The sequence below is a fragment of the Parus major genome, chromosome 1 (assembly GCF_001522545.3).
Source record: "Parus major isolate Abel chromosome 1, Parus_major1.1, whole genome shotgun sequence".
In the NCBI taxonomy this organism is placed as follows: Eukaryota; Metazoa; Chordata; class Aves; order Passeriformes; family Paridae; genus Parus; species Parus major.
In genome coordinates, this window is record NC_031768.1 from 52,390,512 (window position 1) to 52,417,421 (window position 26,910).

General features: G+C 37.6%; 1 protein-coding gene across 6 annotated transcripts in view; it reads left to right on the plus strand.

Moving 5' to 3' along the window:
* Nucleotides 1-34: 34 nt before the first annotated feature.
* The window catches only part of PCDH9 (protocadherin 9), a 665,972-nt gene continuing 639,096 nt past the window's right edge, over nucleotides 35-26,910 (plus strand). For 4 of the 6 annotated variants that reach the window (XM_033514394.1, XM_015627482.2, XM_015627473.2 and 1 more), the window contains exon 1: nucleotides 35-4,336. In XM_033514394.1, the coding sequence (XP_033370285.1) occupies nucleotides 1,301-4,336 (3,036 nt within the window). In that variant the 5' untranslated portion in view covers nucleotides 35-1,300. The remainder of the gene's footprint in view (nucleotides 4,337-26,910) is intronic. The other 2 variants (XM_015627492.3, XM_015627524.3) reach the window with 1 other exon arrangement.

Sequence of the window (26,910 nt, forward strand, 5' to 3'; positions counted from 1 at the left end):
AAAAAAAAAAAAAAAAAGCCTACACGCAGTATATTTATCTAGGGAAAGAATCAGTGTTTGGGATTCAGTTGATGTTGGTGGAAAAAGCTCACCTACTCGCTGTCTCTGCATCCCTACCTGCATTACTCTGCTGGAAGTAATCACAGGCATCAGTTACTGTGCAGCTTAATGCAGATAAGATTAGTGCTTAGGGCTGCCTAGTTCCGTCAAACTGTAGGTGCTGGCAGCCTTGCACCCCGATAATGTGTGGTTAGCAGTGCATGCAAACAGAAGTCTGTCAGTCGCTTTTCTTTTTTTTTTTCCTTCCACCTGCATTATTAGTCTGCAGTATTTATATGTGGCAGCTGCTAATATAATCCTGAAGTGAGATCAGTGTCAACTGGGAAAAGGCTGCACCTTTTTTTCCTCCTCATGTCATCAGAAAATGTATATTCCCCCCCATCTGTAAACATGCTTCCTGCTTCTAAGTTACATTTGGAATTTCCAGCCTCCTGATTTAGACTGTGTTTAAAATACAAATAAAGTTTTAGGTTATTAAGCAGAAGGAGAAGTATCCAACATCTGGAGAAGAAACATTGAGCTGAGAGTGTAAGAAACTGTAAGTCCTGTTATTGTCTGATCAGTTAACAGGGATGTGAAGTAGCCAGTGACGACTGCTGCAGCAGCAGCATGTCCGGGTGGTTATTTCCCAGTACGATAGCTATAGAGGGGCATGTAAGGCACAGCGAGCAGAGAGAAATCTGGTTAGCAAAAGCTAAAAAATACGTATGGAAGCAAACAGCAAATTACATTTGGCAGCTGACTAGCAGTTAGAATCCAGAAGTAGTCCGGGAAGGTTTTTTACTTGTACCAAATGACTGGGTGGAGGAGGGTAGAGGGGGGAATGCACGTTACGGATTACACGGTGTACCGAGAAATTATTCAGAAAGTACGTGTCGAAACAGTAGTTACCCTTAATTCTGCAAGTAGTTATTTTCATTCGTGCTCTGAGCAAAGGCGGCCGATGGGATATTGGTGCATTTGTCCAGAGGGCTTGCTTGTAAAAGGGAGCAGTAGGAAAATGTACTGCTGGAAGCGTGCATTGCAAAAACAAGTAGTAGTTGGAGATTGTGGATTTATCATGCCTAAAAAAACAATAATGCTGTTCTGTGTGGTTGTGTTGACAGTGATGTCTCCAAATAAGAAATGAGATGTAATGCATCCTGCAGTCCATGCATGCCTCCTCTTGCAAATCGCGCATCATTCCTCTCTGGAAACCTTTAAGTCCTAAAATCCGTGAAAAGAGAATAAAAACATTATCATGGACCTGAGGGATTTTTACCTGTTGGCCGCTTTGATTGCCTGTTTAAGGCTGGATTCTGCTATAGCTCAAGAACTTATTTACACTATTAGAGAGGAGCTGCCTGAAAACGTGCCCATAGGGAACATACCAAAGGACCTGAACATTTCTCATATCAATGCTGCCACAGGGACCAGTGCCAGCCTTGTCTACAGACTGGTGTCTAAAGCAGGGGATGCACCTCTGGTCAAAGTGTCCAGTAACACAGGGGAAATCTTTACAACATCTAACAGAATAGACAGAGAAAAACTATGTGCTGGAGCTTCCTATGCAGAAGAAAACGAGTGTTTCTTTGAACTTGAAGTGGTGATTCTTCCCAATGACTTTTTTAGGCTGATCAAAATAAAAATCATTGTAAAGGACACTAATGACAATGCGCCTATGTTTCCATCCCCTGTCATCAATATCTCCATCCCAGAAAATACTCTGATCAACAGTCGCTTTCCAATCCCATCAGCTACAGATCCTGACACAGGTTTCAATGGTGTGCAGCACTATGAGTTGTTAAACGGGCAGAGTGTCTTTGGACTAGATATTGTAGAAACTCCGGAAGGGGAGAAATGGCCTCAGCTGATTGTGCAGCAGAACTTGGACAGAGAGCAAAAGGACACCTACGTGATGAAAATCAAAGTGGAGGATGGAGGTACCCCCCAGAAATCCAGCACAGCTATCCTGCAAGTCACAGTAAGTGATGTCAATGATAACAGGCCAGTCTTTAAAGAGAGTCAAGTAGAGGTCCATATACCAGAGAATGCCCCTGTAGGCACCTCTGTAATTCAGCTTCATGCTACAGATGCTGATATAGGAAGCAATGCAGAAATCAGATATATTTTTGGTGCCCAAGTCGCCCCTGCAACCAAAAGATTTTTTGCTTTAAACAACACCACAGGGCTGATTACAGTTCAGAGGTCCTTAGATCGAGAAGAGACTGCTATTCACAAAGTGACAGTGCTGGCTAGTGATGGTAGCTCTACACCAGCCCGGGCAACTGTCACCATCAATGTCACTGATGTAAATGATAACCCTCCTAACATAGACCTCAGGTACATAATAAGTCCCATCAATGGCACAGTGTACTTATCTGAGAAAGATCCCATCAATACAAAGATTGCCCTAATTACGGTTTCAGATAAGGACACTGATGTGAATGGCAAAGTGATCTGTTTCATTGAGAGAGAGGTCCCCTTCCACTTGAAAGCAGTTTACGACAACCAGTATTTGTTAGAGACCTCTTCCTTGTTGGACTATGAGGGGACCAAAGAATTCAGCTTTAAAATTGTGGCTTCTGATTCTGGCAAGCCCAGTTTGAACCAGACTGCCCTGGTAAGAGTTAAGCTGGAGGATGAAAATGACAACCCTCCAATTTTCAGCCAGCCTGTAATTGAGCTGTCAGTTTCTGAAAACAACCGGCGTGGTCTATACTTAACAACTATTAGTGCCACAGATGAAGACAGTGGGAAAAATGCAGACATTGTTTATCAGCTTGGTCCTAATGCCTCCTTTTTCGATCTGGATCGAAAGACAGGAGTTTTGACAGCCTCCAGAGTTTTTGACAGAGAAGAGCAGGAACGTTTCATTTTCACTGTTACAGCCCGAGACAACGGCACCCCTCCTTTGCAGAGTCAAGCAGCTGTAATTGTTACTGTGCTGGACGAAAATGACAACAGTCCCAAATTTACTCATAATCATTTCCAGTTTTTTGTATCAGAGAACTTACCAAAGTATAGCACGGTGGGGGTGATCACAGTGACAGATGCAGATGCTGGGGAAAATAAAGCAGTGACCCTATCCATCTTGAATGACAATGAAAACTTTGTGCTGGATCCGTACTCTGGAGTTATAAAGTCCAACGTTTCTTTTGATCGAGAACAGCAGAGCTCTTACACGTTTGATGTTAAGGCAGTGGATGGAGGGCATCCTCCTCGCTCTTCTACAGCGAAAGTAACAATAAACGTGATGGATGTTAATGACAACAGTCCTGTTGTCATCTACCCACCTTCTAATACTTCTTTTAAGCTAGTGCCACTCTCAGCAATTCCAGGATCGGTGGTAGCCGAAGTCTTTGCTGTGGATATAGACACTGGCATGAACGCTGAACTGAAGTACACGATTGTAAGTGGCAATAACAAGGGTTTGTTTCGGATTGATCCAGTGACAGGTAATATCACTCTGGAAGAAAAACCAACTCCTAATGATGTGGGGCTGCATCGCTTAGTTGTCAACATAAGTGATCTGGGTTATCCCAAATCTCTGCATACTCTTGTGCTTGTTTTTTTATATGTAAATGATACTGCTGGAAATGCCTCTTATATTTATGACTTGATACGCAGGACTATGGAAACACCTTTGGATCGGAACATAGGGGACAGTAGCCAACCTTACCAAAATGAGGACTATCTCACTATCATGATCGCTATTGTGGCGGGTGCCATGGTTGTCATAGTGGTGATATTTGTCACAGTTCTTGTTCGCTGTCGACATGCGTCCAGATTCAAAGCTGCCCAGAGGAGCAAGCAAGGTGCTGAGTGGATGTCTCCCAATCAGGAAAACAAGCAAAACAAGAAAAAGAAAAGGAAGAAAAGGAAATCTCCAAAGAGCTCCCTTTTGAACTTTGTGACCATTGAGGAGTCCAAACCTGATGATGCAGTTCATGAACCTATCAACGGGACAATAAGCCTTCCAGCGGAGCTGGAGGAGCAAAGTATAGGAAGATTTGATTGGGGCACAGCACCACCATCAACCTTTAAGCCTAACAGTCCTGATCTTGCCAAGCATTACAAATCTGCCTCTCCGCAGTCTGCTTTTCATCTCAAACCTGACACTCCAGTTTCAGTGAAAAAGCACCATGTGATTCAGGAACTCCCTTTGGACAACACCTTTGTTGGTGGTTGTGACACCCTTTCCAAACGCTCTTCCACTAGTTCAGATCACTTCAGTGCCTCAGAGTGCAGTTCCCAAGGAGGCTTCAAGACAAAGGGCCCCTTACACACCAGACAGGTAAACGAGCACTTTTACTGGTCTATAAGTACTGCATACAAGTGCCCGATCAACCAGTATTAAAAGTGCCACTGTGTTGTGGGTTGTTTTTTTGGTTGTTTTTTTTTTTTTTTTTTTTGGTTTCATTCTAATTTAATTTAGTTAACATTATGGGGGGAACAAAAAAAAAAACCAAAACCCAAACCAAACACCAAAACTAGGAACAAACAAACAAAAACCTTGGCCTCTTTATCATTTACCCAGGGCTTAACCATGTGTTTGCAAAATGCCTCTGATATTTTGGGTTTTGAAGAATTTTGATTGTTAGAGGAATGTTATGTGTCTGTGCATGTGCACATACATGCAAAAACAAAACTGAAAAAAACCACTTTTTTTTTTTCTCCCCAGTATTTAACTGTCCAATTGTAAAACTTACTGAAGAGCTGTTTCCATATATGCTAAATTTCAGTCAGAAATTTGACTGTTTCAAGGTTGAAGGGATATGTACATTGTTTCAAATTTCAAAGTGAGTTGGCTTGAATTTCTTTTCCAGTTTCAATCTGATTTGGAACCTTGCTAAGTTAGTGTTACTAAAAGGGTTAATCTTTTTCCCTAACAAAGACAACCAAATTTCCGAGCTACTTCATCAGTGAAGCACGTGGTTTATTAGTTGGATATAACTAAGCCATACGTAAGTCTTCCTCTTGTTTGAGTTCAACATGATTTTGTTGTAATAGATGAAGTCTGGTATCGCATAGACAGTTTGCTGCATATTTAAAAAAATTGCCAAAGCATACGTTTGAAAGGAATGCGTTCTCTGAATACATCTGAATTATGCAGGAAAAAGAAAAAAAGTCAGTCCATTGTAAATATTTTCTCATCTTAGTAATGCATAAGTGATCTGACATATCTCATTTTAAACTGTGAAACACGCCATATGAAGAGGGATTAGGAGGCTGAGAGACTCATATTTCAACCAAATCCAGCATTAGGTTTTTTTCCTTAGGTCTAATAATTCCTTGCTAATAAAGATTTAAATGCGGTGCTGTCTTAATTTATTTTACGGGCGCTCGTCGGCGGGCGCCGCGGGAGCGCGCGCGCGCGCGGCCCGTAGATGGCGCCAAGGCACCGCGCGGCGCGCGCTGGCCCCGCGCCAGCCCTGCGGAGGCTGAGGGGGCCGAGGGGGCTGAGAGGGCTGAGGGGGCTGAAGGCGACGAGGAGGCTGAGGGGGCCGAGAGGGCCGAGGGGGCCGGCAGGGTCGGGAGCGCCGGGAGCGCCGGGCCGACGTTCCAGCCAGGGAAGCCTGCACTTAGTGACTGGCTCGGCCTGCGTCTTTGCCGGGCGGCTCTCTCGGTGCTCCGCCGCCGCAGAGGCTCGCTCGGTCGGTGCCGGGAGTCGCATCCGCGTTCCTTGCGGGCGCAGTACCCTCCAAGTTATGGCAATTTGTCTGAATTTATCAGGGATATGGATCCTAGGGAACCAAGCGAGACACAATTAGGCTTGTCTTTCCAAAACGATTTTGACGGTAGCCAAGTTTAGGACAAAGTCATCCTCTCGTTGTTGCGTTAGCCTTATCTGAGATGAATGTGCCGTTCCCAGAAGTGTGTCTTGACTTTGCGTGTCTGTAAGGTGTCACACTGACAAGATGCTAAGAATAAAACAAGCACTTTGGAGGCAGTTCTTCTAAAGTAACTGCTCTGACACAACTCCTTCTTATGAGACACTGAAAACACCACAGAAGAATCTCACAAACCCCTAATCTCTCTAAGGGACTTCAAAGAAGGGTCTACTCCCCAGCCATCTCACAGCACTGTACACATACTGTCAGTATAAGTTTAAAAAAAATAAAAAAAATAAAAAAAAACCCAAAAAATTTATAGAAGAGCTCATCAGATTTTTACTCATCTGTAGTTTTCTCCTCAGTTTTAGTTGCAAAATGTAATCCCCCCAAACCATACATTCCTTTTCTATTCTGAGATTATTTTTATTTAGGCATAAATTAGCTTTCCAAACTCTCTCAGAAAACTCAGACTTAACTCCCTGTAGTATCTATAGACAGTTGGGACATCCAGAATTTTTTACCTGACGGAATGTGTAAGCTCTGCATGGCCAAATTAAACATGATGGGAAAAAAAAATTCCCACACCCATACAAAAACAACTGGTGGTATTTCCAGAGTTACTTATGTTCATTACATTAAATATGCTGGTCTCCATTTAATAATATCTATACCTATATATGGACTGGATTCAAATTTCACTGAGGTCTTAGTGTGTCCTTTTTGAAGTGAGCAGATACTCATGATTTGGGCTGCTCCCTGAAAAAAGCTGTATTATTATATGTAAATGGAAATACAGCTCTTTCTTAGGTAGACAGTTACCTAATCTGAGTTTGTCTATTTTTATTATGTGGGGAACAATATAGTGTCTTTTTGGTTTTTTCCTCCCGATGAGTGTTAGAGGATGAAATCTTTTTATGCCTCCTTGTCAATTTTGGCTGGAGTAGTATAACCATCAATGGTAGTAATCATCAACAATCTTCCTATTCTTCTGTCTGTAATTCCTAAAATTAAGATGCCTCTTAGCTACTATTCATTGGCACAGGAGTGAAATACACCATCATAGGTCTTTTTTTTGAAATTTGTGATAGAGTATGGCCTTTAAGCAAAGTATTCAGATTTAAAGATCTTACTGAACAGTAGTGTGTGCTAATGCCACAGCATCTGAGAAAAAAAAAATTACAAATTCCTTTAGGAAGAGAAACTTATTTCTGTGCCATTGTACTGTTTTCTTCAGGTTTAATATAACTAATTTCTCTGCATCTAATGTTGAGTTAGGTTACGTATATATATATATTCAGTAACTTGGTGTGTTTTGTAAAGAACATGGGAATTGTTGTGGATGATGTTAGGATAGGGAAAGATGAAATATAGGATAAATGTATGTCTAAGAAATACTAGCATTCTCTACCTTTACTTACAGTTTCGTTTAGTTCAAGGTAAATGCACACACAGTGTGTCTTGCAGATGCATTAATATTAGCAAAGAGCTGAGACCTAAGTCAGCACTTGGACTTCATTCAAGCAAAATCCTGATACTTTTGATGGGCATGTGGCCCTAGAAATCTGTTAGAACTGGGTCTTAAATCAAAAAGTTTTTAGAATATAAAATATATTGTTAAATAAAAAGATTCTTAGGTTTTAGAGGGGATTTTGTGGGGTTTTTTGGGTTTTATTTTGGTGGGAAATTTCTGTGGACTCATCAGTAATTTTAGTGGAAATTCTGTGGTTAAGTTATTACATGTGACTTTGAATTGTACAGACTGATGTTTCACAAGTACCCAGTATGAAAACCAAAGCCTCCTTCAAGTGCCTATCTTGCAGTAAACCTGGTGGATGCTCTGAAAAGAGCATTTTTGAATACTTGAACTTGGGATTGTTCTAAATGCTAATTCACATAATTAGGAGTATAGAAAGGATGTTGCACACCACCAGCTTATATAGCTAAGCTTCCAAAATCAGTGTTATGACTCATAACGAATACTGAAATCTATGCAGGCTTCTCAATCAGTGTTCTTTTCAGTATTTGATTGAACTCTAAAATGCGCTTCAAATTAGTAAGTCATTACACCAAACAGCTACATAGAAATACAGCAGAAGACGACATGTTGTATTCTTCTATGTGAAAGACCTCTTTTGAAAAGCAAATAAACAGACAAAAACTCCTACTCAATGTCATTAGATTAACAATAGTTTAAATAATAAAAGAAATTAAGGCAAATTTACTGTGGTTATCCCAATTTTAAATTATAACAACTTCATTTAATCAGATTTAAAGCACAGCAGTGACAAATAACACAGGTTTAAAAATATGTATCAGTATAGGTTATGGGCAAAACCTTCAGTCTTCATTCCTAATCAAAATGCATTTAAGCATGTGCTTAACTTTCATTTGACATGGTAAAACTGAAGCAGATCCCTAAAGTCCAAGTGACTTGAGATGCTGTCTTCAAGAAAAAGTCATAAGCACACTGTAAGCACTTTTCTGAATCAAAATGATAATTTAAAAATTTTGGAAACATGCACAGTTCTAGAAGATTCAGGAAAGTTGAATATATGTTAACACTGTTCTTGTATTTCTGTTCTCCAGTGGCAGGAATTAAGGATTTGGGGCTTGAATGACACATTAGCTACATTCCATGCTAAAGTATATTTTTAATCTTATACTCAAAAACATAAGCTCTGTGAAGATTGCTTTATTCCTTTTTCAGCCAATGGACTTCTTGCCTGATCAAGGAACAAGTAACCAGGCTCCTGCTGATCAATGCACATCACTTCAGCTTTACGTGCCAAATCTAATTGATGCTATCTTGCTCTGGAGTGTTTAAATTTGTAAGTTTGGAGTTTATGTAAGAGAAAAGAAAAGCTGAAAACATTAATGACTCTTAATTTGATACGCCAAGAGTGGCAATTTCAAGGTGCATAAGTTGATGGAAATCTGCATTGGAACAGCAGTGCAGAGCTTACGTCACCTGGAAATATTAAAATTCTGTAACCATAGCATTCCACAATTCTGCTTGCAGTATTATTTTTAGTGGCCTTGTTTCATCTCTCAGTATAAATAAAAAATACATACATTCTTTTGTATGCTTAGTTTGGTTTATGTGTTAGCATGGATATTAGTCTTGGGTGAGGACTAGTCATCTGGAAAAGTGTCTGCATGTAAAATTCAATTGTTTTCTAGTTCTGTATATTTGTATATCTATACTAAAATATTAGAAATGGTGATAATGTACACTGTATTTTTTCTATTGTTGTATAACTGAAAAATAGGTTAACAGATTTCTCTGAACTGTCTAAAGAAATTAATCTTTGAGCTGAGACCAAGCATGGAAAATTTCAGCTGAAAAGAAGAATTTTTCAGAAAGTTAAGAGCATGTGAAATCTGGGAGTTATAATGGACATCTGAACATAACCCTAAGCTATAATACCATTTTCAATAGTGATGGTAGACATGCTAAACTAGAGTAGGGAACATTTTGTGTATACAGATCAGACAGTAAAAGCTTAGTAATCTTAATTTCTCTTTAAATGTTTACTGTGCAAAAGATTTTTATCAGAATCACTGGAGTCTCATCTGTCCTCAATATCCAAAGCCAAAGTTTCACATATGCTAGGAAATTTGTGCCACACACGTGAGTGAGAACTTGATCTTGAGAATTTTATGCTATTGCAATTTTGTGATAATGTTCTTTTGTGTTTAGGAACAAGGGAGAATCTTTTTAGTTTCCATTTCAGGTTTTCACTTCCAAAGAAACTCTTCTTCGTGCACAGCAAAACCGTATCAGCCACACTTTATTGACAGCAATTTTATTGTAGCTAGAGGCTTACAGTAAGCTGTTTATTGCTGTTCCCTAACGCAGTTGACAGCAATTGGGGAATTAATTTTCTTGCCCCTGATGTGCTTTCTTGGGTATAAACAACAGATGTTAAAAATATGAAAACTGTGACCCATTTACATTCAGCAAGTCTTTACAGGAACAGTCTACCTGTCTGAAGCACAGGTTTCAAGTCCTGAGTAATTTTGCTCCATCAGTTCTAGGATTCTTACTTTTGCAATGTTTATCTTGATAAATACTGTCCCGGGCCAGATACGTAATGCCTATGGATAGATAGATAGATCCTCATCTAGGCAATTTCTGTCCAAGAATAGCTGGATTCAAGTTTCATTTAGTTCAGGATATGCTGTATCTACTTACTCTACCATTTAATTGCATCGAACATATAGGATTTAACTGAAAAAATATAGTTTTCTGAAAGATCTAACAGGAATTACAGGTGCTACCTGAATTTTTGGTATCACTGCTTTCACAGAACATCATGGTGCTCTGTAAAATCTATACTCATAAGTTTCCTCAGTTGCTATTCAAGTACAGCCATGTTGTATACCTTCTGCAATGTCCATGTATTTGCTGAAGAAAAAAAATGTACATAGAATCTTGTATTATTGTTTCCTTCTTTTATTTCTTCGGCTTTCCAGCCTGCGGCACAATGTATGTAAAATGATTTATCCCCATACATTGATGCGGGCACTTAATCAGTTCATTTCTGGTTTACATGAGATAACATTCCATTGAGTGGAAAGATTTACCAGACTGTAGATAAGAGATGAATGGATGCTATCATATTTTACTGAAGTGCGGGGGGAGGAGGACATATATTGTTTGTTTCTATCTTTTAGAAAGACATTTGCTACATAAGGGGCTTTAGCATCTTACCTAAGTGAGATTTTAAGTGCTAGTCTAGACACAAAATGCACGTTAACCATTCCCTTATAATTAAAACACCATACAAAAAAAAGTTCCTCTTAATGGAGAGGAATAATTTTCTTGTAATGGATTATTTTCTAGTGAGCTATAAACTCTCTCTTGAAGCAGAAATAGCTGTTTCTGGCAGAAGACACCTTAAATTGATATTGCTACTTTTTCATTGGTTGTGAAATTATGCAAACTTGAAATAAAGAACAAAGAATAAATTGTTTTGAGCAGCAGTATTGTTGTAGCCATACAAACCTCTGTGTATACTATGCCTGGGACAACTGGGTTTCAGGAAAACAAAAAGGCTGCTACAATTTTGGTGCAAAACTCATGTTAATCTTTCTAAAAATAACTGGGCTTTCAAATCTTGGAATGATTTGGCCTTCATTCCAAATTTAATTTTTGGGTTTTGTGTATACTGTGAATTATATGGGTTAAATCAGAGAAAGGAAGTTTAAAATCTGATTTGTAATCATACTGAGGTGTCTAAATTATACCAATCTCAAAAGTTACCTATTTGCTTCTTTTTTCCTTTGCAGCAAGTGAGGTGGCGGGGGGGAGATTTGTTTTAAACTCTTGACATGGGTTATTCTGCATCTTCCGGTGCACATACAGAAAGTTTTGTAATTCTTCATTTGCCAGGATTTTTGGTGTATAAAATGTGTAGTTTCCAATGACTTGATGTTGTAGTTTGGCAGTTTCTTTTGTGAAATGTCACACTGAACTTTTTGTGCACAAATATTAATATTAATATTATTAATTGAAACTTGGTCTGGAAAATGCACACTTACTGTTACAAGAGGACTATAAAGGGCCTTTTTCTAGAAAAAGAGTTCATCATTTGAAGTTGCATTCAAGCTCGGATAAATCTGCTGGTTTATTCCATCTGCAGGTCTTTCTAATGTCAATGTCTTTATAAAAACAATAGGATGATATTGAGATAATTTTTCCAAAATATGTAAAATTAATCAGAAGTGAATTAAAAAGTGAATTAAAAATCCTTTTATTTTGAGCTGAATTTGATGAAATGGGAAAGATCAGCAGTCAGATTTTTCTTTATTCCTTTGTTCCAACCCCCCCAGGTTTGCAGAAAAGTAGAGTTTTAAAATAACAACCTCTTCCAGAAAATGAAATCATGTGTTCTTACTGGCTGATAGCTTAAAGAGAATCATTATTGATATTGATTTATAAAACACTTTGTAGCCTGAAACTGATATTCGTTCATTTGCCCTCATTCCTTCCAGTGAAATAGTCAGATGCTTCATTTGTAGTTCTGAAGGATGTTCTTAGCACCTCCTAGGCTTTCATGTGTTGCTACTAAGACAAATTTTTGATTGGTTTTCATTATCATTAAAAAGTGTTAAAAATATGCCTGTACAATATTTTTCATCAAATAAACTAATTTAGCCTATGCCTTGTAAGGTCATACAGCCTTTAAATACTGAAAAAGTCAAGAGGAAGACCATGCTTCAATTATGAACGGTATTTTGCTATTCTTCCAGCCCCTTGTTGATTGGTAGCCAGCAGTAGTATCTCTTAAATAGCTAAGCCTGCTAGATGTAAATATCTGTCTCCTTCAAAACACATAAAGTTATGGAAACAATTGACTTTCTGATGTAAAGGTTCTGTAGGATGCATATATTTCTACATAATGACCTATGTAGCTTCTCTGTAGAACTTCATGGTGAAATGCTTTGACCACTGAGGTCTATTTTCTTTTATCAAAAATTTTTTGGAAGAAAGTTTTCACAAAAGCTTGATTTTATAGGAAGGGATCCAGGAGCTCCAGAAAATGGTGCAAACTAATGAAGCTTAAAAGAATACCTCCTTCCTGTGTTGACAGCATGTACATCCTGAAAGGGAATGATATTTAACTCCTGGTTTTAGTAGTTTTCCATTCAGTGAGATAGGTTTTGGGAATATTGTTGTTATTTGGGAATATATATTGTTACTCTAGTCCCTCTTTGTGGAGCATGTGATGAATATATCTGAACATCATGATTTTTCAGGTGCCCAGCTTCCAATGGTGGATCTAGCCTTATGTCTATAAGTGATGTGCACAGAAAATATAATTTGTACAGTTTTCACCAGTACACTTAGCTGGTCGTGCCTGTGCACACAATGCATTCTGCTTTTGTTGACACTATGGTAGGATTCATCTTGTCTGACTTCTAAGTCTATAACAAGTCTAATCTGCTTCAGTGGGTTTCGATTTACCCCACCCTAAAGAAAATATGTTGCTTTAAGTTGGTTGTCAAAGCTGAGCAGCACAGCTTGGTGAGATGTATCCCACATCCAGTGAGGAGTATAATTTGGTGTGATCCATATTCTTCAGTTTCCTGGTAAAGAGCATTATGCAGTCCATTTTTCTCACTGAGGTCAAGAGAAGGTTATGTATGTATGTTGTTGTTATGAAGGTTATGTATATGTTAGCGTTATGTATTTCTTTAAGTGAAGGTATTATTTGAATAGTGCTTTGGGCACAAAAATGTATGTGCACAGTTGCCTTTGGGAAAGTCTTCTTTAGATTATCGCACAAATTCAAAGGCTTCCAAATTAGCAGAAAGAGTCTTACTGACTTTTTATTAAATCATTATCTGGCCATCAGCTATCTATTTTATTAAGATGGTGCAATGAAACATCAATTATTTTGTTTTGGTGCTGTTCTGAGTATTTCTGGTTTTCTGCAGCACTGCAGGTTCCTTGGTACCTTGTTCTGTGAATCTTAGTTACAGGCCATTCGCATTATAGTGTAAAAATGTTTCTTTTACCTCTTTCAGTGAAAGGTATATGTCTATAGCAGTATGATTTTCAGTCAGTTGTCAGACTGTTTCACTTTCACCATTGCAAAAATGCAGGTCAAAATATCACTGACATGCTAGTGTTACTGCTAAGAGAATTTGAAATTGCCTTCAGTTTCTGACAACAGTACTCTGAAACATGGATGCTGTTGAAGTCTGCAGCATCCAGAGCAGCAGGAGGTAGACTGTGTACCACTTGCAAAGCCCTAGTCATCTCCTGTATTTTTAACTACTGCCAAATAAATAAGAAACAAACAAAAACAACAAAACCCCCAACCTAACAAAAACTACCAGCCAACCAAACAACACCCCTCCCCCCCAAATTAAATCTGCATCTGCTAAGGACAGCAAACATTGCCTGTTGAAATTTAATCTCTCCACTGTACAGGAGATGGACTTTGCTGCTTGAGATTTCATCAGTTTTATTCCAGAAAGCTGTTACATCTGTCAAACATTTCAGTTTGAAATGAACACCTGATTTTTTGCCTTTGTATGCTACAAGAGCACCAGGTTGTCAATCAACAGAAGTACAAAATGAGACAAGATAGGTGATCCGCTGCTGTGATTGGCATTTTATTTTTATTTCACAGCATCTTTTTTCTTCCTCAAACTTAAAAATGGCAATACTTTTCTATAGTGGGGTGACAGATGAGAAACATGGATTTAGAAAATGGAGGTCACTCCAATCCTGTTAGTCTTGGCTTCTAATGCCTATTTTGTTGAGAGTACTGGTGCAGTCCAGATGGAAAATGGAGCTCTAGGTGACTATGTGAATTTTGTGAATGTCCATCCTGTGTGATTGAGATGAAACTATGCATGACACTTAAATACATTTAATTTTGTTCTAGCTGCAGTATTAATGCATTGCAACAAACTTGAGGCAGCCCAAAGTATTTAACCAGTAGGACAGGACCGCTTCTGGGTGGGCTGTGTAGGCTTTCAAAACTGCCTCTGGGCAAAGCAGGGTCCAGAACCTTCAGCAAGTAATTAGAATCTTGTAATATTTTTGTGGTTTTGATCTGCTTTCCTGAGTGCAAATCAGAAGTTTTGTTTCTTGATGTGATTTTTCAAATTCTGGACTAAGAAATGGACAAAATCATAGGTGCTCTTTGAGAGGTTTGAGAAACTGATGCGCTTCTAGGTTTTGTGATGTGTCTATTTACAACATCCCTACTGAACATCCCTGGATTTCAGTATCACTCCAGTTTGCTGCATCTAGGCTTTGGCCCCCTTCTGTGCTTTAGCAGTTGATTAAGAAATATTCTAATCTGTCACAGGGTACCAAGAAACTAATGGCTTGTGAAGTATTTTAGTCTTCACGCTTCCACTATAAATGATATGAAAAATAGTGTTATTTGGCTGATGCTTAAATACATATCTTTCTTTTCTGAGATACTCTCTCTGTCCTTTCATGTTTCACTTTTTATTCTCTTCTTTTGTTCATGCTTGTTTTTGTAAAACATATTTATGCACATATTAGAAATTTGAGTTTCCCCCTCAAATAAATAGTATCACAGTACAGAAGTGGCACATTTTATATACAATCTGTTGTAGTACACCCAACTCATGGGTGTACAACTCATACAACCACACATGGCTTGTGTCCACACAAGACTTTCAAGGAACCATGTTCTTTAAGATTCAAGGATTTGAAACATTTGGAAGCATATCTGGATAGCAGAATAATATGAGAAGACATCCTGTATGTGTTGTAGTTAAAACAAGTAGTCAAAATAGTTATTTAATATATGTTTTACTTTCTCACTTTCTTTTCTTTTTGTAAGATCATTCATACTTTTCTCATATATGTCATAATGCATTCACAATTTGTAATAGGTTTGCTATCTCACAGACCTATGATATAAAATTGACTCTGAAAACAAGAACAAAAAATGCAAATCACAAAGCAGAAGAGCAGAGATTGCAACTCAGTAACTGGATAGCGCTTCTTGAATTCAGCAATTTGAAAGGGAGATTGGGAGGATAGATGAAAACATTCATATATCTTTACATTTCAAAATGGTTTAAAGATGACTGAACTTGTAGGAAAACTTATTCTTTAATAAGAAAGCTGGCAGTGCTGCTGTGATATACAGATTGTCAGTGATCCTTGAGTCTACTTCTTCAAAGCAGTATGCTGAGCACTTTTCAGCTGAGCAGTTTCATTCAGCTCCTGCTGAAGCTTTATAGATGGTGCAGATCACCTCCAGACAAAGTACTTCTCATTGTCATCTGTGATATTTATCTGTCAAAAGAATGTCACAGAAATAATTCTCAATTTTAGAACTTTCATTCTTTGGATCAGTGGTGACCACATTAAAAAATGCTCTGCATTTGGTCTCACACTTGGTATTATTTAATATTTTCATGTCGTAGTGCTGAATACCAGCCTTAGCTGTATTCAGCATTGTAGAAATTCATTTCAGTAAGCCTCTAGCTACTGAAAAGTGTTATATCTTACATCCTGCTGTCCTCAGTAGAGATAGTTGGGGGTCAGGAGAGCCCTCTGCACTGTGCTCCTGCTTGCTACTGCTCATGACATTTGGCATCTGATAGGAATGCTGTGATAGCATCTTCAATTAAAAGCCATAGGCAACAAGCATAACAAAGAGAATCCTTAAGACTGCTTAACATTATGCCATTGCCTCAACTTGAATAAAACCAGCATGAGAATAAATTGCCTGTGTTAGCTTAATTGTGATCTTCACCTAAGCACTACCCATGAGACCTTAGACCCAGCAGAAAACGCTAGTGGGAGTATCAGGGGCTTTTTCTGATATTGCTTAAATTTATCATATTTCCTTTAGAAAACACTGTCACAATTTTATTCCAGCTTTAAAGCCTTAAGCTTTTGCTGCCTGTTTTGGGTTTTCATTACTTTTATGTCTATACAGTGACACAGATAATGAAAAACCAAAAAAACCTGCATATCTCTGTGTGTAACACCACTCTGCAACTATATACCACCTCATTAGTTTTTTCAGTATCAGAGATAAGTTAGCACTCTGTCATGAAGTCTGAACTGCCACCACATCTCGCTGAAGCTTATAAGCCATGCCATAGTAACTTTCACAAAGCACATTAACTCTTGCAACAGAAGATTCAGTCTTGTAAACACAAAGAAATCTTATGGCTCTTTCTGTCTGTGAAGCCAATTTGTTTGACATTTTCTCCTTTAAATTTTGCTGCTCTTAGAAATCTTTTGAAATATAAAGGGAGAAATTTCAGTTTTGTCTTTTTCTGCACAATGCAATTGACTGAGGTAGACCTAACCTCATTTACATTTGGACTGTGCTGTACACTCATTACTCTTTGAACATGTGCCTTTTTCTCATTTTTTTAAGATTCTATCTTCACTGAAAAAAAATGTGTTTTATATTAGGATTGCTGTTGTGAGGTATCTGCCTAAATGTAAAATCCTTGTGGAGACAAGAAAGAGGTATTTTTTACCTTACTGTAGCTGGTCAAGGTCATCCTGGAACAATTCACTTGGGGTTGATCTCTACTGGCTATGTACAGGTGAATCTACCTTATCATTAGCAGGATTTTATACTGCCTTACCTACTTCAGTGTGAAATCATGCTGCACTCTCTTGCAGTGTGGTGCCTTTGAGGATATGAATTACGAGTGTATTTACTCTAGGTCCTTTAACACTTCTCAAGTGATGCCAAGTGAGTCGGTCCTACGGTCTGGCAAAACCATACAATTTGGTCCGTGGTTGAATTGAAGTCCTTGGACTTTCACATGTAATACTGATGACATTAGCAGAGGTACACCTAAGTGTTCCTGCCAGGCTTGCATCACCATCTGGTTTAATTTCAATGCATTTTCATCATCTTCAACATCGGTGTTACTGTTCTGCAAACTATTCTCAATTGCCAACGGTTGCAGCTGCATACAATGGATAGAACTCAGTCACCCCTTAAGGCGCAGTAATATGAATCACCAAAATCAAACATTGATTCAGAACAGGCCATTACATCGTGATGGTGGTGGTAGGGATGTGCCAGTATTCTATTTTTACTAAAGTAAAACACAGTATTTTATAGGAAGCATGATCAGAATAAAACATTTTATCCATGGTCTGCTTAGTGTTGGCAATATATGAGTAGACTAGGAACAAATTCAGTTCCTTTGCAAGTGAGGTAAGAAGTCCTGGGTATGAGTTGCCTTCTTGTAGTTTTTTTGTTCAGTAACCGAGTCTTCCTGCTCCTAAGAATGCACTTCTCAGCGTATGTCTTCTACCTTTTTTTAAAGTTTCTGCTGAAACTGTTCATAGGTTTGTGATTTATATCACTTAAAATGTTCCTTTGTATTGTCTCATCTCTTTTTTTTTTAAGCTAATCTCAGTGACTTTTTTTGATATTTTCTATTTCTGAACTTTTTAGGTAATTTTCTTGCCTCATATACTGCACAGATGTTTCACCCATCCTCTCATTTTCAATATACTTTTATTAGCATTATTTCCCCTCATAAACCTACCTACAAGACCACATACTTGATACAGTCAGTAGTTACTCAGTGTGAGGTATTTTCCATTCACATGTGATACCTGCTGGCTGCTGCTTCCAATTATGCCATATGCTGGAAAGCTGAACTGTTGAAGTATTGGAGTGAATGTTGTAATCAAACTAGTTAAGAAGTAGCAGTGTGTCTCATAAAGGGTTCTGGACAATGTCTGATTTCTGCCATAAGCAAAATACTGACAAGTCCTGCTTTGTTTTGCTGCTTTTTCAGGTGGCAGAGAGCTAGACATACATTCATTATATTGTAAAATCATAACCTTCGAGATCTTGCTGAATCTGCCCTACAGCTATTTATCACATGATTGCAGGGAATGAAAATAACATTCTTCCTTCTACTAGGAATATGTTGCTAACCTTGGGGCAAGATAGTGCATAATTTTAAGTGTGCCTAGTCTTGCTGTTATATATAGACTGTTATGAGATGAATCAGTGTTATAATTTCCCAGAATTTAGCACTAGTGCTTTAGCAGAGCCAAGGAGATTTCATATACTTAGGCTTTTGGCTGCAATAGTGACCAGGGATCTCAAGTCTGAGTCACATTGATATTAATGCCATTTTATAGTCATGGACAAAGGCCAAAAAGATGCTAAGATCATTTACTCCCAAGTTATTTTATTTTTTTTTAGGTTACAGCTGCATGTAACTCTACTTACTCTAAGTAAAGGCTATCTCAGCCCAATTCTTATTTCATATTCATTAATTGTGTATTTGTGAAATCACAACTGTTTCCCTGATGGTTTTGCTTGTATTCAAGGGTTGAATCTGTCTCCTCATATTTGTGCAATAATCCCTCTTTCTATATCCCACAAACAGGCTGAAGAAGGTAAAAAGATCTCTAACCTGTCCTGTGGCACACATCCTTCTCTTGCAGCTCCTTGGGCAATAGATGGGTTTAAATAAGAAGCAGTAATTCACTTTAAATCACAAGAATTACAGAAGCTGAAGCTCAGTCCCTTTCACAATTACCAGTTTAACCTCTGAGCTGCCAAGTGCCGCCTTTATAGGCGTAGCTCTACTATAGCTGTGTACCAAATACGTAGCTCTGACTTCTTGAGTTACTCTGTTTGCAGGGTGATATACAGGAAGTAGTTTTAAGCTCATTGAAATTATCTCTATGTCTACTACATAGACACTGTCTTTCATGGTCCACTTTTGAGATACTTATCCGTATAAACAACATTTTTTAGTATTGTCTAAAGATAAACGTCTCTGAAAAAAATGTCCAAGCTATGTAAATTGAGTTTCAGGTTTTAGTATCTGTGATACTTTAACATCTTAAAAACAGGAGGACAGCATGAAATTAACAGGAAAAGACTGAGGCGGATACTGATGAAAACAGTTGAATATGCAAATCAGAATACATCCACTGTTTTAAGAAATTAAATACTTTTGAGTGTAGTTGTTATGGTAGTCTGTGCCCTTAACAGGAACTTGCACAGTTATAAAATAGATGTTATTTTCTAATCACGGGGGACAAAATAATCATGTTTCTAGTCCATGGGTCTGTGATATTTTTTTAAGTAGTTTAACACAATGGTAAAATGCCTTGTACTTAATCCAAACCCACTGGAGCTTCAGATTATGCTTTTCCAACTTGCTGTGTGAATTTTCTTCAGGGGATTGCTAGTTGATTAAAGCTTGATAAAGACCGACATCAGGAAGCGAGAAGTTTGTTTTTATTCTCTTCTGTATTGAGTTAGCTGTCCCAAAATATAGGTATAAAAGCAGCAGTCCACTTTTTCAGACTCAGCTGAGGCAAAAATAATGATTTTAAATTCTGCAGAACATAATTGGGCAAGGTGCCCATTTATTTTATTGAGAATTTTTCCTGATTAAGAATCGTTCCCGCCCTTATCTCTGAGTTTCTTGGACAAACTGTGTTGACTCTGATCCAGTAAAGTAGAGCAAGCTTCTTAATCTGGCACATTAAATAAAAGCTCAGCTGGGAGAGGAATGCAGTATTTTGTCTTTGCATTTCAATTGAGTCGAAACTTCTTATTTTAAGCTCAGTCTGTGAGAATCATCTTTGAGCAATATAACATCATACACAAAGTCAGGTGATAGATGCTTGGAATGAATACAAGTGTATGATGGGGCACATCTTTCCTGTTAATAAGAACAAAAAGAAGTAAATACAGCGTTCAGACTTCCTTATTCAGTTCTGTCAAGCAATACTGTTTTGACTTCAGCACTCCTGCTGTTTGGAGTTGTGGACCTTTCTTTTTACACAGAGAGGGTATTATCCTACTCTGCATGCTGGGAAAAAGTCCAGTTGAGAGTAGCTGAAATTCTAAAAGAAGTTTCACTTTTGACCACATCCCAGTTTTGAATCAAGATTGCTAATGCAGGAAGGCTTGCTACTTCTAGAGTTGTGGAGAGGGTCTTGTGCCTCTTTCTCAAAATTTTTCCTCACATTTTGCTCCCTTTTCTCTGCGAAAATTTTTCATATTTCTGCCAGTGTAATAATGAAAGAAACTGCACTTTTTATTTCTAAAACAAATGATTTTTTTTCCACTTGTACTGAGACTTCAAGCTCTGCCAAAAAATCTGAATAGAAAGCACCAATTGTTCTATAATTCTTTAAGTAATTACTATTGAATACACACACTGTGGTTCAAAAATGCATAAAACTTCAGCAAGAAAAATCTAGCACAAATCATAAACAAGTAACTGATGCAAGTACTAACATAGATATTTTTTATTTTAATACATATAAATTATGAAACAGAAATACATTGTCAGTAGCCCCATGAGTGATCTAGTTTGTCATTTTATCACATGTTGAATGAGGGAAGGCTGCATGTACACTGAATGCTTGTAAATTAATTTATCTTGCAGGAGTACCAACAATACTCAGAATTTAATATACAGAAGTACTTGTTAAGAAGCTTACCAAAACAATATGGTGGGTTTAGAATAAAATCATACCAGAAGGTCCATCCTTCAGTTCTCTGAATCACAAGGAGAAACAGATTGTTTCAAACGGAAGGATGGGAAATAACATAATCTAACCAATCTTCACTTTGGCAGAGTCGGCAAGGGATGGCTGAGCTTTCTTGCTTATTCTGAGCTAAAGTATTTATTTGACAGAATACTAAAGAACTGACCATTTAAATTAAGAATTTGTTTTCCTGAAAAGCGAAAGTCTTGGTAGGTTCAGATGGGTCCTTTTTGGTGTGTAGTTAAATAATGCTTCTTAGGGTGAAACAGCAGGGTGAACCAGTTGATGGCATCAGCCCTCACTTGGGAACTACAATATTTAAGGCACCACTGGAAAAAAGTAGGTACTTGCTTCCTTCATATTTTTTTTGCTTCCCCTTAAGCCTTCTGTCCATGATTCTTCTTGAACTTCGAAGTCCATGAAGTTTTTTCTTCTGGGGCTTAAGAACAGTCACTTTTTAGAAATGTACTAATTAAAATTCTGCAATCCCCTCCTTTTTTTATTTGCTGATGTTATAGGCTTAGCTCTTCTGCGTCTTAAAGGCACTTTGGCTTTTCTTCCTTCTTTCTTCCTACCTAACCAAATGTAGCAAAAGTATTCATGCTCTTCTCTCTTACCCTGACTGCAGGCCTACTTTTTTCACCTTTGCATTGTTTCCCAGGAGAATGAACAAATACTCCCGTAGGGTAACCATTATCTGTTAGGAAGTGAATCATACATCTGTTGCATCTTACTGGCTCGTGCTGTTTTATCAGCAATCAGTATTCAATATGTAGACTTAATTAGCATATTTGGGTTTGGAATTTTAAAAAAGAAAGATTTCCTGTTCCCTAAACCAAAGCATTTAATTCTGTATCAATGACAGCTCTTTCAAACAGAACAGGCAAAAATACTTACATGAGATATATTGTTGCATAGCTCCTGAAAAATAAAATTTTAAAAAATATTTATAGTGGTACACATAGAAGTATATATATGTAATTGTTTAAATATTTTTAAATGTTTTAGAAGACCAAAATATCAATATTGCTCTTTCAGTAAAGGGTAAACTGAGTTACAGAGAAATAAAATCTCACAGGTGACACATTTTCAAAGCAAATGGTAGAACATGGATTAAAAACTATGTAAGTCCTATGCAGAAGCGCTTATATAAAAGAATAAAATTGAATTAGATATAAAGTGTTGATGTCTTCATGGAGGAAAACATAGCAGTTTTAGAAATCTGGAATGCCAATACCACATCAGCAGCTATTTGCATAGTATTGTCAGGGACAACTGTTCTGTAGACAATCCAGTGAATCAGAGCTGTTTGATTAATCAAATCAAGTCTCTGTTGTAGCAATGCAGAGAGGTTATGTCTGCTGGCAATCTGATTTGAAATCAAATGTTTATGGATTAATGAACACAAATCAATTGCTTCTAATCTCCTTTTCAAGCAAAATCTTAGGTCTTTAGAAATGTAGCTAAGTAGGGAATGATTAGCCTGGTCTGACAGCACAAGTGAAAATTTATCCCCTCAAAATACACTCTTTACAATTAAAGAAAATCCAAGCAATTAAAAGGAGCCAAAACAAAGCAAAGAACAAAATTTGCAAGTCATGTTTGCTATTTTATTAACATATGATAATGTAAGCAATCTGTAATCATAGTTACATTGCATTCTAATTGAACAATAAACTTAACAGAGCTATTTCATGTCAGCTGAGGATCTGTCCCACAATCTGTTTTAAAAAGCAGTCCAGGCCTCATCTTCAGATGATCCTTGCACTTTAATGTATTGAATAAAAAAGAGAAAGAGTATTCTTTCTTTCTTAGCAGTTGTTGTTCATTAAGTTATCTTTAAACAACGTGAACAATATGTATATTATAAAAGGAAGTGTGTAATCCGTTTGAGCATAAAAGAAAGTTCTTCTGCTTTAAAAGGAATTGACTTTTATAGGAAATGACTCAGAAATAATTCATGTACAATTTTGCATTCCCTTGGTCTCTCTTCTTCAAGAGGGCTCTGCTTTGGTTAGATACTAAATTAGTTATATCTAAATGCCACCTTTGTTTCTGCCCCCACTGAGCTTAACAGTTAATTTTCTCATCTAGAATAAAGAAATCCTTGCTTTTATATTTTATCCCATCCCCTTGGTGCAGTAGACCAATAAGAAGCATGCAGTTCTTACTGAGTTAAGCGAATAGAAGCACTTTTCTGAAGAAAATTGGCTGGCTTTCACACTCCACAGAAAAAATCATCAATTAAAAATGGAAACAGCTGGAAATTAACATCTTCCTCTTTTTGAAGGTGAATATTAAACTGCTTCCGATTTGACTTTCCCTTTCTTTGTTTGAGGATGATCACTATTATTTTGCAATTATGCTTTCTCTTTCTAAGGTAACAGTGGTAGCCTTACCTGCTTGGGCTTGTTTTTCAAAAACTTGACTATGTGTAACATTTGATCTAAAAGTAGCTGTACTGATTTTGTGCACAACATAACTGAATCCTAAATTCACGGAGGATAAACTTTTTATCAGACCAGTTTAAGGTTATCAAAAGGTTTGCATTAAAATCTCTTGGAATTTCACATTTTATACAAAGTGCTTTTGGAAAACCTACACTTTTGCCTCATGTTGAACTCATAAGGATCACAGAAGTAAATCCTAAGGATGTTGTCTGCTATTTCACTTGAAAGGTGATTTAATCTGGAGGTTAGAGTATTTTAAATGGAAACATTAGTGATGACAGTCGTTAATCTGGAAAAAACCCAACACCAAAACAAAAACAGCAAGACATCAGCCACAGTATCTTAATACTTATTTAAGAGTTAAATGCTGGGTTGTGCAAGGAGAAACTCCATGAACTGGCCTCTCTGATGAAGCTTCATACTATGTCACCATCTCAAAGTCATGATTCTTCTCATGTGTAATACTGAATAATATCTTTTAGCTGTTTACTTTAGTGCTAATTATTTAATGTCATTTTGATTGGTTAGTTCTATTAATTTAGGTTGATTGGCTTGTGTAGGTTTTCTAGGTGGTTACATTAGTTTAGTTGGGCCTAAATAATCCAAGGAAGGAAAATATGAAGCCAGTCATCGTGTTGCCATGTGACTGTGCATGTGCATGTATAGATATGAGAACAGATATATACATGTGCTTGTATGTACAGGTTTACATGTACCTATTGAAATACTGAGGGTTCTACTTCAGAGAGAAGACAAGATAGTGGCCAAAGGTACATTATTCATTTAGTCTAATGAGCATGCACTGGTATGTATTAAATAGCTAAAGATTCATCAGAAGGAAATTCAAAGTAATTTTCAACATTTTTTATGAAGACCAGCATTACTTCTGTTGTGAATAAGCCAAAAGTATTTCATGTTGTCCATCTGAGAGGTTAACCAAGTCCTCATAGAGTACTGGAGAATCTCTGTTTATGAAAACAGCTGAAGATCTAATTTCATGGCATTTGAAGATTTATTTTACAGAGTAAAAACAGATGCCAAATATTACAATGACCCATCTGAAAATCCAGTGCAATTGCAGTCCAAATCAATGTGAAACTTCTCCCACAGGGACCTAATGGCATGTATGCATCAAAGGTGAATATATTCACCTTTAGGAATAGGAATATAGGAACTCATTTAAACAAAAGCATGATGGAAGGCAGATGAGGCAAACAGTTTGCAACTCCCAGGTTCCTCCTTAGCAAGCAGTTCCCTGGCTGAATCCCTATTACTTACTGTCTAAATGAGGAAAAAGGACACATAGGGACATCACTAAGGCATCAGCAGTATGATTGGAGAGAGTTTCTAACTGGAAGAGATCCTGAGGCACCTCCACATGGTTATTTCTGGTTTCCTTTGGGTTAGATGCATTTTACTATTTGTTTCTGGATGAGAAAGTCTTCAGCATCGTGACTGTGTGAACCTGTGGTCCTGTGGGATCTGGGCAGATACTTGCAAGATTTCAGTTGGGAAAAAGCCATGCTGATACGGAGAGTGAGCTGTCAGGTGCAATTTCCATGTATAGGTGTGTAGAACTGATGCACTGCACTAGAACATAAACTCCTTGCCACCAATTTGGCTTGTACAGTTGGTTGTGGCATGGTTGGGTTCTGCCTGTGCTGTGAGAAGGCCTGTCCAGAGCATCTCTGTAGGCAAAGTCCATGTGTCAGTGTCCTTTGGGCTAATGTAGGCAGCAGTGCAGACTCATATGACTTGTTTTGAAGTCCACGGTATCTGCTACTACTAATATAACCTTTGAAGAGTTGTGAGGGTAAGAATTAGACACCTAAACCTCTGTTTAATTTAAATTTCTCTGCCAGATATTGAGTGTGTATCATTGCTCAGCATGCATTAAGATTTCTTAAAGAAAATTTGTTGAGACTTTTAAGTGTTTTACCGTGAGAGTATCCTGCTGTTTTCAACAGTGTTGCAAGGAGACAAAGCTAGTATCACTGTAGATGACTTCTGATTGTATGATAAATGTAGAAATTTAACAGCAAAGTCTCAACTATTTTTAAAACTATCCTTGCAAAATTATTTTGTTTTTTCTTTCAGTGTGTTGTTTGGGTTAGGCTTCAGTAGTCTCTTCAAGCTTAAATATGATCGTTCTGCACAAAGCTTCCTCCACCTTATGCTCCATGTACATCAAAACAAACAAAACTAGCTCAGTGGTCTGGAGGCAGGCTATTCTGTACCCATGGGTGAGTAAGAGTGATTTATGCAACAGTATGCTGAGATACATAAGTGATGGGGACAAGCATGTAGATCACGTAATCACACTCGTGGGTACTGCTATAGTAGAAAGGATAAGATCTTGCTGAATTTCTGAAGGATGAGATAGTAGTGGCAGTACAGTGCTTCCAAAAGATAAGTCAGATCTGAGAAATAAAATGCTACAAGAAAAAATATCTCAGTTACCTAAGAAGAGCTTTATTTTAAATTTTCCTCTGTTTTGTGGTTCATTGTGAAGCTTTAGTTTCAATTTGGGGTGGTTTTTTTTGGGTTTTTTGGTTTTTTTTAAAATTTATTTATTTGCTTATGTATTTCCTCTTTTTCAGAATTAAAATATCTAAATATTTAGTCAGTTTTTTTCTTAATTAAAGACTGTGATTGTATATGTCACTAAAGACCTTAGTGCAACTAATGAGCAAACAAGCTTTTGTTTAAAGGCTTCACTAGATAATCAATCACAAATCCTGACTGCGAGCTTGTAGCTGTTGCTTTTTCATGTCAGTAGAATTAAACCAAGGTTTACAGCTTTAAATTAATCAAGCCGATGAAAGGCTGGGGATTTTTAATTTTTTTGTTTTCCTAATAAGTAGATAAATTTGACTTCTGTCTATATGGGGAAAATAAGTTAGGGGTATACATGACCAGAGATAGAAATCCTGCAGCTGTGTGCATATGCATATGAGAGAGAGAGAAGATCCAGACAGATAGATTACCTTGCAGTGTAAAAATGTTGAGTTAAAAAGAAAAATGCTGGTGTTTACAGAGAATCTTGTATTTAACGAGAGCAGCCCTGGAAAGGAATGCTCCCAGTAATCTCTCTTTAACTGACTCAAGTGGAAGAAAGCCAAGTTGTTCAGTTGCACAATGGGTTGCAATCATGTGGGAGAGTTCCCGGTTGGGAGTTGAAAACTGAAAACCTGACATGCATAAGTGAGTGAAGCTACCCTATGTGATGTGTTGATTTAAGATTTTTCTCTCCCTCCTTAAAAAAACAGCCTTTGTCTGAGTGCTGAAGAGGCGACATTGCGAGACACAAAATTAGTTTAAAATTGACATTTCAGATATCGGTGATAATTTGTCCTGACGTTATGGCTACTGGTTGTGTTTGTGACAAGCAGGCTTGATCCAAGGGGGCACTGTGAGAGCCAAATTTAATAGACGACCATTGTAATTTTCTGCCTTGCGGACAGCAGAGACTTTCTAATGTTCCTACACCACAACAATCAGGGATTACTAAATAACAAGTCCACAGGATTGGGGGAGGATTGAAAGGATTAATGGAGTATGA